The 13,415-nt window shown below is 36.5% G+C and overlaps 1 protein-coding gene and 1 long non-coding RNA gene across 2 annotated transcripts in view; one reads left to right on the plus strand and one right to left on the minus strand.

The window, feature by feature from the left end:
• Positions 1 to 13,415, plus strand: part of tbc1d9 (TBC1 domain family, member 9 (with GRAM domain)) — a 36,858-nt gene that overhangs the window by 1,338 nt on the left and 22,105 nt on the right. The window contains exons 2-4 of the mRNA XM_028443485.1: positions 8,758 to 8,868; positions 11,731 to 11,849; positions 12,422 to 12,650. Of these exons, the coding sequence (XP_028299286.1) occupies positions 8,758 to 8,868; positions 11,731 to 11,849; positions 12,422 to 12,650 (459 nt within the window). The remainder of the gene's footprint in view (positions 1 to 8,757; positions 8,869 to 11,730; positions 11,850 to 12,421; positions 12,651 to 13,415) is intronic.
• Positions 513 to 2,153, minus strand: LOC114461435 (uncharacterized). Its single transcript, XR_003673838.1, has 3 exons — positions 2,040 to 2,153; positions 750 to 946; positions 513 to 656 (listed from the first exon to the last, which is right to left on the minus strand). It is a non-coding gene; the product is annotated as an uncharacterized LOC114461435 (long non-coding RNA).

Consider the following 13,415-nt stretch of genomic DNA (forward strand, 5'->3'; position numbering starts at 1 on the left):
CTTGTTAGGCTTCCTCATCAATGAAAATATAGGTTTTAATATTTTTGGTGTGGGTGTCTGAGCCTTTTTTGTGTCAACATACCCCTCGATTTCATTTTTTTTCAATGGTAAAATGTGGGGAAGCTTAATATGAAACATATTGTAACAATTGTTAACTACATATGTGTAGAACTGTAGATTAAACTGTAACATGGTTCCCCGGTTTTGCGTTAAAATATAATTGACAATTTTTATTGACTTTTCATGGCAATTACAATTACAAAGTCAACTATCTGAACTCAATTACAATTTAATTACCATTACGACAGCAACAGATTTTTAAAATCACAATTACAATGATAATAATGCTATAATTGTAATTAATTATCAATCACGCGATTACGTTTATAATTGACCCCAACACTGATATTCACCCTAAAAAAAACTATTGAAAAAAGCCCCCTCATACTCTGGCCTGCATACATAATCAGATTACAACCATTAGAGCATAAACAATGGCTATTGTGGTTTCCAGTTGTGCTGCTGGTAATGACTGCAAAGCCTCAATAACAGCAGATATGTTTGTCTGAGATGAAGCACCCTGGTGTGGTCTGTTACTGGTTCATGCTGAATCATTCCCTGCTGTCGTTCTCTCCTCTCCTCCTGCCAACCTTCTGCTGCATGAGGAACAGGAACATCAGGATGAGGTGGACAGGTGTCAGTTAAGTGAGCTAAGGTACAAAGTGTGAAGATACAAAGTCCTGATTTACCTCTAAACAATTCCTCTGTTACTTGATCTTCGTTTAGCAAATTGTGCTTCATCCCTGATGGGGTTTGTCTTCTTGTTTTGGAAATAAGATGTGGAGGAGGCCTCTGAGGAAAATGGTTTCATGTTTCTAGGTTGTAGACGTGACCCTCATCAAACAGGAGCCTGGTTGTGGAGCCACCAACTGGTACTAACCACGACCTGGGGGGGTAAACATAAGCTAAGGCTTCTGTTCCTTTTCCCTTGGTCTGATCAGTGTAGACTGTGTTTACCACGACTGACCAATAAACCAAACCATTAGACTGGGACTTTATGCTGTTGTTCAGATTCCATTTGATGTCAATACTGAATCTGATTTCTTATTGTGATTCCATAGTTGTAACTATCATCGCAATTTTAATTTCTTATCATAAAAGTAAAACAAAAGTTGAATCATACACCTTGTACTCAGGGTGTCCCGACCCGATATTAATATCGTATATCGGTTCAATATCAGCCAGAAGACGATTATCGGATTTCATCGGACTGCATCTAAAATCATCAATATATATTATATTATATTTATTCAATTGTAGAATACTGTAGATAATATGTTGAAGGGTAAAATGTGTATGTAACCAATTGGTCAATAATAAATGGGTCGGCTTTTCTCATACCTACTGTTGCTGACTATTGTTCTCTGTTTGAGTGACATCACTTGATCAAGCCTTTTCTAACATTCCACACTACTAAACAAGTAATAAAAGTATGTATGATTTGTGCTGATATCGTATCGTATCGGTATGGGTATCGACCAGTACACAAAAGCTGCAATATCGGTATCGTATTGGAAATGAAAAAGTTGTATCGAGGCATCCCTACCTCATACTAGTCAGTCGGTCTGACATTTGTTTATTCGTTAAAAAAAAAGAAATCTTAAAGAAAATCGATTGTGGGGAGAAATATCACGTTTTAATATTGTCACAAAAACAAAAAATCTCGTAAATCAATATTTTTCCCACCCTGCTACCATCCTATCAAACGGTTTCATGGATCTACATGACCTTCATCTGAGTCACTAAATAAATGTGGGTTTTGAGAAGAGAACTGTTAGCCATGCATGTTAAAGTTATTATTAATAATAATAGTAGTGTTTTTATCTGGTGTGTATTTCATTTGTATTTCATATCCCCAGTACAGTATCCTTAAGTGTTTCAGTCGTTAGATTAAACCTCGTTATTAGGACACTATTGGCAATGGATAGGTCACTGTCATAAAAATATATGAGTCAACATAGTTTTAGACTTCTTCTTACCTTCGCTTCAGTCTTAAACAGCTGAAACTCCTCATTGTCCCTGTTTCAGTTCCTGATAGAGCTTTCCTGTTTGTTCCTGTGACTGCCCACAGAGTTTTTACACCCAGAACTGAGACTGAGAACACTGAGACTGAAGAGTGGGCGATACGAAAAACCCTCTCTGACAAAACAACCTTCTGGTTCTTACTTTCAGAGAAATCCGTGGCTGTATTTGATAACATTTCCTTTTATTTTTCCTGAATCTGTGGATGATGGAGACAGGAAATAAGACTCATTTTCCATGGTAGGGGATTTTCCGAAGGGGGAATATCAGCTTTAAATGTTAAAGTAAAGGTCATTTAAACTTGTGAGGCTGCTGTGGCCTATTATTTAGATTACAGATGCTCCTGAATCTGTTTTTCACCAGCGTGTTTGTTACTTTGTGAAATGCAGGTTACAGTATCTAGTGCACAGTATTTCAATGCTCGTGTGGTTGAATAGAGTCTCAGGCTGCTAGGTGATGCAGTGGTTAGCAACACTCCATCTCAGTGTTTGTGGTTTCACCCCTGTCTTTGATGAGAGCACCCTGCGTAGGTTTTTTCAGGTGTTCACGTTTCCTCTCATTGTCAGAAAAACAATAGAGTGGCTTGTGTGGCTGCATGAAAACATTTCACCCTAAAGGTTTAAAAAACAAAAACATTTGTGGGTTGTTGACACTTGTTTGTGACTTATCCAAGTTGTTGAAATAACTAGTGGTGTCAAGAGATTAAAAAAAGTGTGTGAATAATTAATTATGCTCTGTAATTAATAGGGATGCGCCGAAATTAAAATTTGTGGCCGAAGCAGAATCAAATATAGACGCTTGGCCGAAGGCGAATATTGAATGCGGTTGTTAAGTTTTTCACTATCTTTTTTAATAGTGCATAACTAGCCTAGAATACATTTTTGGACATGTTTTTTTAAATAAAGTAAATGTTTATTGAATATTCTGACTTTTTTTTTTTTAAATATTCCAGTAGCCTTTGCTTTTCATAAAAAGCACAACAAAGTTTTTCATTTATATTAGCCCTTCAAATAAAACAAAACATGCATTCCAAAAAAAAAAACAAGTGCATTAAAGGGGAGGTGTGATTAAAAAAAAAAAAAAAAAAATATATATATATATATATATATATATATATATATATATATATATATATATAATGGTTTTGCTACAGTTGTATACATCCATATAGCCTCATTCAGAATTTGCCAAAGTTGAAAAAGTTCTTTTTCCTCAATTTGTAAAAAGTCAGCTCCAAACAGGTGAGTTGGATTTTGCCCACGTTGGCAGGTGATGTCACTTAACACGCCTACGAGAATGTGAGCTCCTCCTTCTCCAACTATCTTACAGCTAAAACAACACTGCGGTTTAATATAGAATATATATTATACTATATTAACACTGTCCGAGTGTCCGTGCTAGCAGCTACATGTTTAGCATTGAGGTGGTTGCGGGGGCTGCAAAAGCTCAGGTGATTGGCAAACTCTTTCTGACACAATTTGCACACAACTGGGCTTTTGTTTTCCATTCGGTGTTTTTATAAGCCAAATTTAACACCAACAAAGCTGAGACGATTGGCAGTCTCCCTTTTTGTATTGTGCTCTGTGCATCAGTATTATGGGTACCGAGAACTCTTGAAATGAAAAAGGTTCCGTCCTGTTTGGAGTGCAAAAAAAATGCGATTAATGGCTTTTTTTCCCCCTGTAATTAATTAATTACAATTAACATGTTCAGGTGACAGCCCTAGAAATAACTGTACATATTGGCTGGACACCATTAAGCTATACTGTTTCATGTGGTTTTGATCTGACTTACTACTTAGGTTTTAATAGCTAAATCTTTGTAAGACTCCACTTTGTCACTTCATCAGTGACACATCTATGATAGCACTTGGTCTGACCTTCTTTAATGTGGACCGTTAGATTTGCATGTTCCTCCTCTTAGTCTGTCGAGTCCTTGCTGTGGTAACACAAAGTGTGCTGAGAGGTGCTGTGAGGGATGATGTCATTTTTTTATGTAAAAGCTGAGCATGCTGACTTGCATGTGTGCCAGTTGACATTCAGCTGGCCGTGACTCTGGCCTGAAGCTCTTCCTGCACAATAAAGAAAAGCCAAGCAGCAGAAGCCAGTCGACGCATTTATACATTTCTGCCTTTAAACATGAATATTGAACAGAAAGATGGCTACGCCTCCATGGCGGCTGCTGGCAAACATCCAGCGAGTGTTTCAAGAGGAATGGTAAACAGCTGCTAAACCTCCAAGTGGCAGCATCAAGGGGAACTGTGAGCTGTGGCATGTTGAGGCACAAAAGCAGGAACTGATTTTCAGCATCAGATGATATGTTGTCAAAAAGCATTGAATTTGACAACAATTACATAAACCATTACATAAAATACCACAAGCTTATGTTTTTAAGGTGATCTAATGATAAGATTATGACAGGCTCAGAGTAGAAAGATGATCATTTAAGCAACATGAAAACGCAGCCTTTGTGAGTTTCAGACAACAAGCTGCTGACACAAGCACTTTTTTTCCTCTCAGGAGAAACAACAGTTTGATCTCAACAGTTCCCAACACTTTTAAACTATTGTACAACTGAAGGGTTTAGTTGAGCTGGACCCTCTGAATTTAATTCCATGGGTTGAAGCAATCCTGATGCTAAGTTGTGCTACTGTTAACTTAATTCAAGTACAGCATTTCTGCAAAAGAAAAAAACAGAATACATGTAACCTGTTGTTATGCATTATTGTTATTTAAAAAACATTTTGTTACGTCTTCTTTTAAAATGATATAAAATAAATTACCATTTATTTCAGCCACTGCTTGTTGCAGAAAAACGTAATATTGTCACTAAAACCTGAAAACATTTTGCAAATATCAAGTCATTGTCAAACTTTACTTCATACAAATCTACAGTACGCCAGTTAAGTCAACTATTCATCAGCATGCGTGGCTATGCTGTACCCCCCCACCCCACCCCCCGTTCAAAAAAAAAAAAGGGTGCGACCAAATTCTGTGCTGGTGCGACCTGCTGAAAAAGTTGGTCGCACCAGTGCCACCACTGGAAAAGTTAGTGTAGAGCCCTGGGGTGTACACCTTTTTCTCTCCTCACACATACATTTCTCTGCATTTCCGTATTCAGTGGCTGTTAATATTGACTATAGTTTTATTTAAATATTTTTCTCATACTAGAAAGGTTAACTGGACCATTTTTTCCATCTCCGTTCTGTTTTGTGTCAACATTCAGTGCAGCTGATTTCTGTGTGCATTGTGACGCACAGAAGATGCGCAGTCCTGATTCCCTGGGGTTTGTACCCCTTAATAGCGCGTGGAATGACATTTGCACATTTTTTAATACCCCAAAACCTTTAGTGAATCTGCCCCCAAGTGTTTTCATGGGAAGACCATTGGTTTGAATCGTAGGACACAGGAGGTGTTGTGATCTCATGATGGATTTTACTTAAATAAATGGAAGATGTCATGTTGCTTTTTTCCCTTTTGCCCCTGAGTCAAGCTTCCCATTTACTGCCCTGTGCTTCCTCTGAAAAACAAAACCAATTTGTTTTGCTCTAACGATAAGTGTATCCTGGTTTTACAGACAACAAGCACAAAGCAGCACATGATTTCTATATGAGTGCTTTGAGGTGTTTGTCAATACAGCAGAGAAAATAGCAGGTACTTGCATGTGTGTTTTGCAGACGGAGACAAGTGCAGTTAGAGAAGGGTTAAGGAGACACATTCTGGTTGGGTTGCTTAATTAATTCTCCATTGATACAGGAATAACAAAAATGGCTAATTTACAATTAAGTGTCCCCTTGTCCTCAGAACAAAAAGCAAAGGTCAGATCAAATGACTTTTCTGAAGTGGCTGTAACTCGGGGTGTCCCGCTCCAATGTCAGATATCAGCCCGATATCAGCAGAAAATGAGTATCGGACTTTATCGACCTGCATCTAAGATCTTTGATATTTCGGTATTGACCAACACTCAAGGTTGCAATATCGGTATTGGAAGTGAAAAAGTTGTATCGGGACATCCCTAGCTAAAACAGTGGTCTACGAAAGGAGGTGGTAACGCTTGAGTTTCCTGCATTAACCTCATTTCTTGGACCGAACCTTTCACCCTCAGTGCAACTGAAGTGCACGTTGGCTCTTTGTGGACAAAACTTAAAAAGTACCAACCAAACACTGGCGATTTGTTGAACTATGCTTTTAGCCAAATTCAACTATTTTGATGCTGTTTTTTGGTTGTTGTCAAGAAAGAAGTTAAAACAGTTATTTAAAAAGGGGGACCGTCAGTAAACAACAGCAGGTCTGCTTTTAACATGCACATTTTGTGTGTATTAAATGGTATAGATTGTTTATTCACATTACAGGTTTGAAACTGTTAGTGATTTTAGACAATGTTAACATTTCAGTTAAGAAGTATAGAAAAAATGAAAGATGTAGATTTAGATAAGCTTCTACTTCTTCTGAGTCATTTTCTCTCATGTAAACTAAGACGCTTAAGAATTCAAAGATGCAAGTTACTGTTTTGTTTTTGTTTTGTTTTTTTAACTGCTTTTAAGTTGTCGTAAATGATCAAAAATAAAGAAATCAAATCCCATCGCTCAGTTCTGTGAAAATGATGATGACAAACATGAGTCATTTGTCCTTTTAACTGCACACTGATTAGATGCAGAATTTTTTTATTTATGAAATGAACACAGGTCTGATGGAGCTGATAAGGTTGGGTAAAGTAAAACAGATTATATTCAGAGAGGGACAATCCAAGCGGAAGAAATCCAAAATAAAACATTTTGCCTACATTTTCCTCTTTACTCCTTGTTCCATCTCTGTGTGACTCATGCTCTGATGAGCTGTGGAACAAAAATAGCTCATGTCCTATAATAGCATAAGTTATTTGAGAAATGTAAATAATTTGTATCAAACCGCTGCTGCTAGAGAAGGTTTTGTAAAGAAAACCCGTCTGGAACCATTCATGCATGAGCTTTATCCTGGGATGTAAACCTTTAAATAATTGGATTTTAACTCCAAAGTTAGACTTCCGATTATTTTCTCCATATTCATTTACAATTTTTTTTATTTATTTCATACATTTTGCATTGAAAATGCAAGGCCAAAGCCTGATGTTATAGAACTGTGTCAGGATATCATTAAAACAGTTTTATTATGGAGCATTTTGGGTCTGCATTAGTCAGTAAAGTTGCAACTCCTCTTGGGTGACAAAGGTTTATGCTGCTTGATGTGTCTGAACACAAAGGTCATCTGAGTTGGTTGAGAATGATGAACCCTGTCCTCCGTTGAAAGTTTCCACAATGGATACGTTGGAGCGGAGAACAAAGAGTACGGAAGCTGTCAATTGAATAAGTCAATTGGGTTTACACTGAGCAGATAGCAGGGTTGGCGTCAATTGCATTTTTCAATTACAGTTACGTTTTCAATTACCCATGTTCAATTGTAATTCAATTACAATTACAGTGACCAGCATTTTTCCATTCACAATTCAATTACAGTTATTTTTTATCCTCAGAAAGTCAATTACAATTACGTTGTCAATTACTAAATTTCAATTACATTGAATCACAATTACTGAACCTGAAATAAATAACCTAATCAAAGTTAACTTTCCTCTTGCGTTAGCTTTCTGTTGGCATCTCTGATGATAACGGGTCCTAAATCAGCTGTAAAATACACTAAAAACAAATATCTATCATCTCATTTCTTTCCTATCTATTGGTTATCTTGTTTGGCTTCCTAATCAATGAAAATATAGGTTTTAATATTTTTGCTGTAGACATCTGAAAGGTTTTTGTGTCAGTTTACCCTTCGCTTTATTTATTTATTTTTTAATTGGTAACATTATTAAAACACATTTTAATAATTAACTACACATGTGTAGAACTGTACATAGATCTGTAACATGGTTCAACGGTTTTGCGTTAAATTATAATTGACAATTTAATGGAATTTTCATGGCAATTACAGTTACAAAGTCAATTATGTAAACTCAATTACAATTTAATTATGATTACGACAGAAACAGCTTTTTAAAATTGCATTTATAATTACGCCATAATTGTAATTAATCATCAACTACGCGATTACAATTATAATTGACCCCAATCCTGGCAGATAGTGATGGAAGCTTCACAGGATTGGGTCAAGAGTTCACATGTTTGTTATTGTGGTACTGTTAGATACTGTTAGTTTTTGATCTATTCTTATTGTTTGTTTGAAATTAAATCTTTTGTCACCCATTGTAGTTTTCTGACCTTGCCAGAATCTCAAAAAACAGATCATGGTATCCATTAAGTCCTACTCTACACAAGATATCAAACTCTAAATGCCCAATTTAATCAAATACTGCTATACTGACAATAGGAACTTCCTTAAGTCACGTGACCTTGGAGAACTCATTTTGTCATATAATTGTACAGTACATAGGAATTTCATCCAAGGAGCCTTCATGAATTAACCCAGACGTCAGTCAATGTGATTTCTAGTGCAGTGTCTCATAAAGAGACCAGATAAAGTGAAATGTTTGTTTTCTCTTCCTCTTGAGTTTAAATTCTGTGTTATGTGTTAACATCAAAATCTTTTTGGGGTTCAGATGAAGCAGTCTTCTTTGCTGTTTGAATACAGTCATTTTGATGCTTTTGGAATCCATGTAAACGTGTTGATTTTTGGGATTTTGCAGGTTTGCTGGTTGGGACTTTGGATGTTGTTTTGGACTCCAGCGCTCGGATGGCTCCCTACAGGATCCTTTACCAGACACCGGAATCTTTAGTTTACTCAATCATTGCTCATGGTAAGTCCACTGTAAAATGTTAAAGCTTGAATATTAAAATGCGTATTATAAACGAATTGTTACTAAGTGGATTTACAGTATAAGTATAGCAAATACACATTAGGAGTGTGCTCGTTAGCTCCCTCTGTAATTTTAAACCTTGCACATTTCTCCAGACTTCAACCAAAACACGACTTACCAGCATCCTGGTTTTTCCCATGTTAGCTGTAAAATAGACTTGATAGTCTAATATAAAAGCTTCAATATGATTTCTTGTTGTTTTTATTTTACAAGAATGCAGTGTTTACTTTGACACTGAAGGTCAAAGGGATTTTATCATGCCAACGATCACAACAGAATGTATTTAAAGTTATCTTTCCAGTAGAAAAATTTAATTACCTAATTTGTATCTTACCTGACATGTTATTTCTGTGTCCCCATCCAAACCATTAGTGTTTTTCCAAACACCAGACGTTGGTTTCCTCAGATAGTTTCCTTAATTAAACCTAGTGTGCTTGCAACCCTGAACTTTTGAAAATTTTTGCTATAATTGTTCTATTACAATGTGAAACAACATATTTGCTTTAGTAGAACATGTAATGGAACATGTTTTATGCATCTATGTAGAAATAGCAGAATGTGTCTTTACACTTTTCCAGAATAGGGATCTGGACATGACAGCAAGGTAAAAAGAATTATCTCTGTAGATTTTAAAGTTACTGTATCCTTTTGATCAGTGCAGAAATTATCACCCAAAATGCTTAGCAGGACATTCTGCTGATGGATCACTTTTTCAGCCATTTTTAGCCCTTGCCTAAACCTGTTCTGTAAATAACAATGAAGTCTGGTTTGAGTTCATGAACACAACTGCAAACACCTCAAAGGCAATCTGAGCCAGAGGCTGAATACACTGTAAACATTATCGAGTGTTTAAAACGTTGATGATTAACTGTTAGTCAGCTGATAAACTAAGACACCCTACAATGTGTTCATCATTACTCATGACTGGATTTTCTTCTTTGTTTTAACTGAGAATAGTCGGTCATGCTTTGAAGACAAATAAGGACGTTTTCTTTCAGTCGTGCTAGTGCTACTGTCGTCATTTTTAAAACTCAGCCTTGTGCGTTCTGACAGTTGCAGTCCTACTTGTCTCCTGGTAAGTTCTACAGGTTCAGTCATGGTTCACATGTTTTGCACAGAGATAATGCTGTAGATCAAAAAGACAATTGTTGTTGAATTTGAAGACTTTTACTCAGTTGATCAAACTTTGTATCCATGAATTTAATGTAACTAGTACAGTGCCCGTCGGAGGTATGTATTCATATAGACGGACTTTAAGTAGAGTTGTCAATTATGGCCAAATGACTATGTGTTTGAAGGTTGGATGTACAAAGAGGTGTTAAAGCGTTCCTCCTGCTGCTGAGGTGTTTCTGCTGCACAATGTCTTGCCTCGCGCGCAGCGTGGCTGGCCAAGCAGGCATTTCAGACTTCAGGTGACTCAGCATCACTTGCCTGGCGCATTGCCTCACGTTTCCACTCTTTCTCTGCACGTTGATTTTTTTGGCATGGTTCAACCAAAAGTGATTTGTAGAAGAGTAGTTATAGTAGTAGTAGTAGTAGTAGTAATAGTAGATGCTCCTTCGGTTTAACTCGCGTTTATCATGACATCATCAGTTAGAACATTCTGACTGACATCACTGTTGATGACATCATCAGTGTTCTAAAACAATGGGGCCAGAGCCAATCACTAGAGAGCACACCCCCACACCCCACCCATTTTGGAACATTGGTATATTAGAACATTAGAACATTAGAACATTGGTCCTACCTCTCCAGCGATTATGCCATCAGTCCTACCTCTACAGTGATGATGTCATCCCTATAATACAATGATGTCATCCCTATGTTCTATTGTTGTTATTCAATCACTGGAGACCCCCCCCACACCGTCTCAGCTCTGTCCGAATTTCTCCAAAATAACAGATGCACACACTCGGGGTATTTGGAAGCCGTTGACAAAGTTTCAGGTCGATCAGATACCGCGCCGGGGAGATATTCGCTTCACAAACACACACACGCACGCACACAAACGTTTCTTACTTTTATAGATAGATAGCTTCTTCTTCTTCTCAATAGAAAGTGAATGAGACATTATTCCTTTTTCTCCATCCTGTTTGAACTAAGAGGCGCTGCAAAAAGCTCTCTTGGCTCAGTGATTGTTTTAGGTTTACTTTAGCAGCAGCAGCTGGCAGGCGATGCTAATGCAGCCAATGTGGTCGTTTACTGCAGGGCTGAGGGATACTGGTTCCCAGTGGCAGATATTACACTAATCAAATCCTCCAGGGACCAAATATATCAGATATCAGTGCCAGCTTATTGTTTTAGAGCAGAGCAAATTGTTTTTAAATGAATAATATCTGTTGACTTTGGGGTCTTTCTTTACTGGCTTCTTTAAAGCAAACCTTCTAAAACTCTGGGTGGGGTAATATTTTTGCCTCGAGACATTACAGTGTTTTTCTTTAAATAGGGTGTGGCTGAAAAAGATGGTGGATAAACCATCCTGTACAGCCTTTAAACCCTTGGTTATTTTTCTGTGTCATGTGTATGTATTTTTGGAGTTGGAGAAGATAAAATCCTCAAAGATTACATGTGAACGTGGGATGTGAGTGACTGAAAATGAGTTTTAAATTGATGAGCAGTTATTAAGAATGATTTGTTTTCATTTATTCCATATTTTACTCATTAAATGTAGTTGTTGTTAAGGTCTAACAATAGCACAGTGCTGCTTTAGTCTGTCTGAAATATAACACCTTTAAGCCTCTTGTGTTACTTCAGTGTTTGAGTGCTCTGACCCCTCCTCTTCCTCCTCCTCCTTCTTCACAGGCACCTCCCGTAAGGAGATCACTGAGCACTGGGAGTGGCTGGAGCACAACATGCTCCAGACACTGTCCATCTTTGAGAATGAGAATGACATTACCACCTTTGTGAAAGGAAAGGTCCAGGTTGGTGCTTCCTTTGTGCAGTGCAAGGAAAGAATGTCATTTTCTTTCTAGTGATGAATTTACAATGCAGATAATGTGTAGTGTGTTTGATCATAAACACACAATTTTACATTCTTACTTCCTAAATATTCATACAAAAATGTCAACTCACATATTGACAATTGCATGAAATTACTAAGACTAAATCCAAATCAATAAGAAACCATACATGAGTGAAAGCTGTGACCATTCTAATGTTATTTGCAAGCCTTTTGACTATCTGAAAAATATCTAAAATAATGATTTAGATGAAGAACTAATGTGTTTATTTTATTTGTTAAACTCTTTCTGATTTTCTTTACAAAAGTATTTCAAAATTAAATCCAAATTGAAATATTTGAATGCCTATTTTTTTAGTAGTATTTAAATTTTTTTTAAATGTGTTTGTTAGAATGTATTAAATATTGGAGGACATGTAAAAAACATGAAGTTTTCTGCCTCTACATACAAATAATTGTTTAATTCCAATGTTCCTTAAAGTATTAAGGCTGAATATTTCCCGATAAATTCAAAGTTGTATTGTTTATTCGCAGGGCATCATAGCAGAGTACAACAAGAACCATGACGTCAAAGAAGACGACGACACGGACAAATTCAAAGAGGCCAGTGCAAAGTTCCGTAAGCTGTTCGGGATGCCTGAAGAGGAAAAGCTGGTCAACTATTACTCCTGCAGCTACTGGAAGGGAAAGGTGCCCAGACAGGGATGGCTCTACCTCAGCATTAACCATCTATGCTTCTACTCATACTTACTGGGAAAAGAAGGTTTGTCTCCAGCTGTCTGTTTGTCTACTGGTTGTTTCCCAACACAATCATCTGCTTGGTTTTTGTTTAAAATATCACGGAAAACACGGAATGTGCCAAACCCATAGCTAAAAATGTTTTGTTGGATTAGTCAACTATCCATCATCTGTAGATCTAATACATTTCCCATCCCCCCCTAATCTAACGTTAACATTAGAAAAGTCAAATATTGTCAAGCTATTGATTTAAATCCCAGCTTGAAGGGATTTTGCAGCGTCTACTGGAGTTTCACTCAAGAAATGAAGCAGTTGATTTTCTATGAAGTTGTTTTATATCTGAGTTGATGAATTTGTTGATTTTAACATTGAACTGGTGAGGGTGAAAAACCTTGAATCTTAGAAAACAAACAAATGTTTAAACACTTGAATTAAACATTTTTTTCTCATTTTTTTGCCTTTAAATGTATACATTTTTCAAAACCTTACAGTTCATTAAAATTGATCTTCACGACAAACAACATTTAAATAGAAGGATAAGCAAATCTTTTAACTATCTTTACTTAACTGACATTCCTGAAACATAAAATGGCTTCCCAACATTCAGTTATAATTAACTATTTCATTCTATTTTTCTAAATAAACTTTAATAAATTAATTCTAATAAAGTTTAAATTATGAAATGTGCCCCCAAACTCAACTTGTCCAATGTAATTTAATTTGAATTTAGCTTTACCAAATTAACTTCACTAATTAACTTTAATTTAATTTTTTTTATTATTATTTATAA

The sequence above is a fragment of the Gouania willdenowi genome, chromosome 1 (assembly GCF_900634775.1).
Source record: "Gouania willdenowi chromosome 1, fGouWil2.1, whole genome shotgun sequence".
Classification (NCBI taxonomy): Eukaryota; Metazoa; Chordata; class Actinopteri; order Blenniiformes; family Gobiesocidae; genus Gouania; species Gouania willdenowi.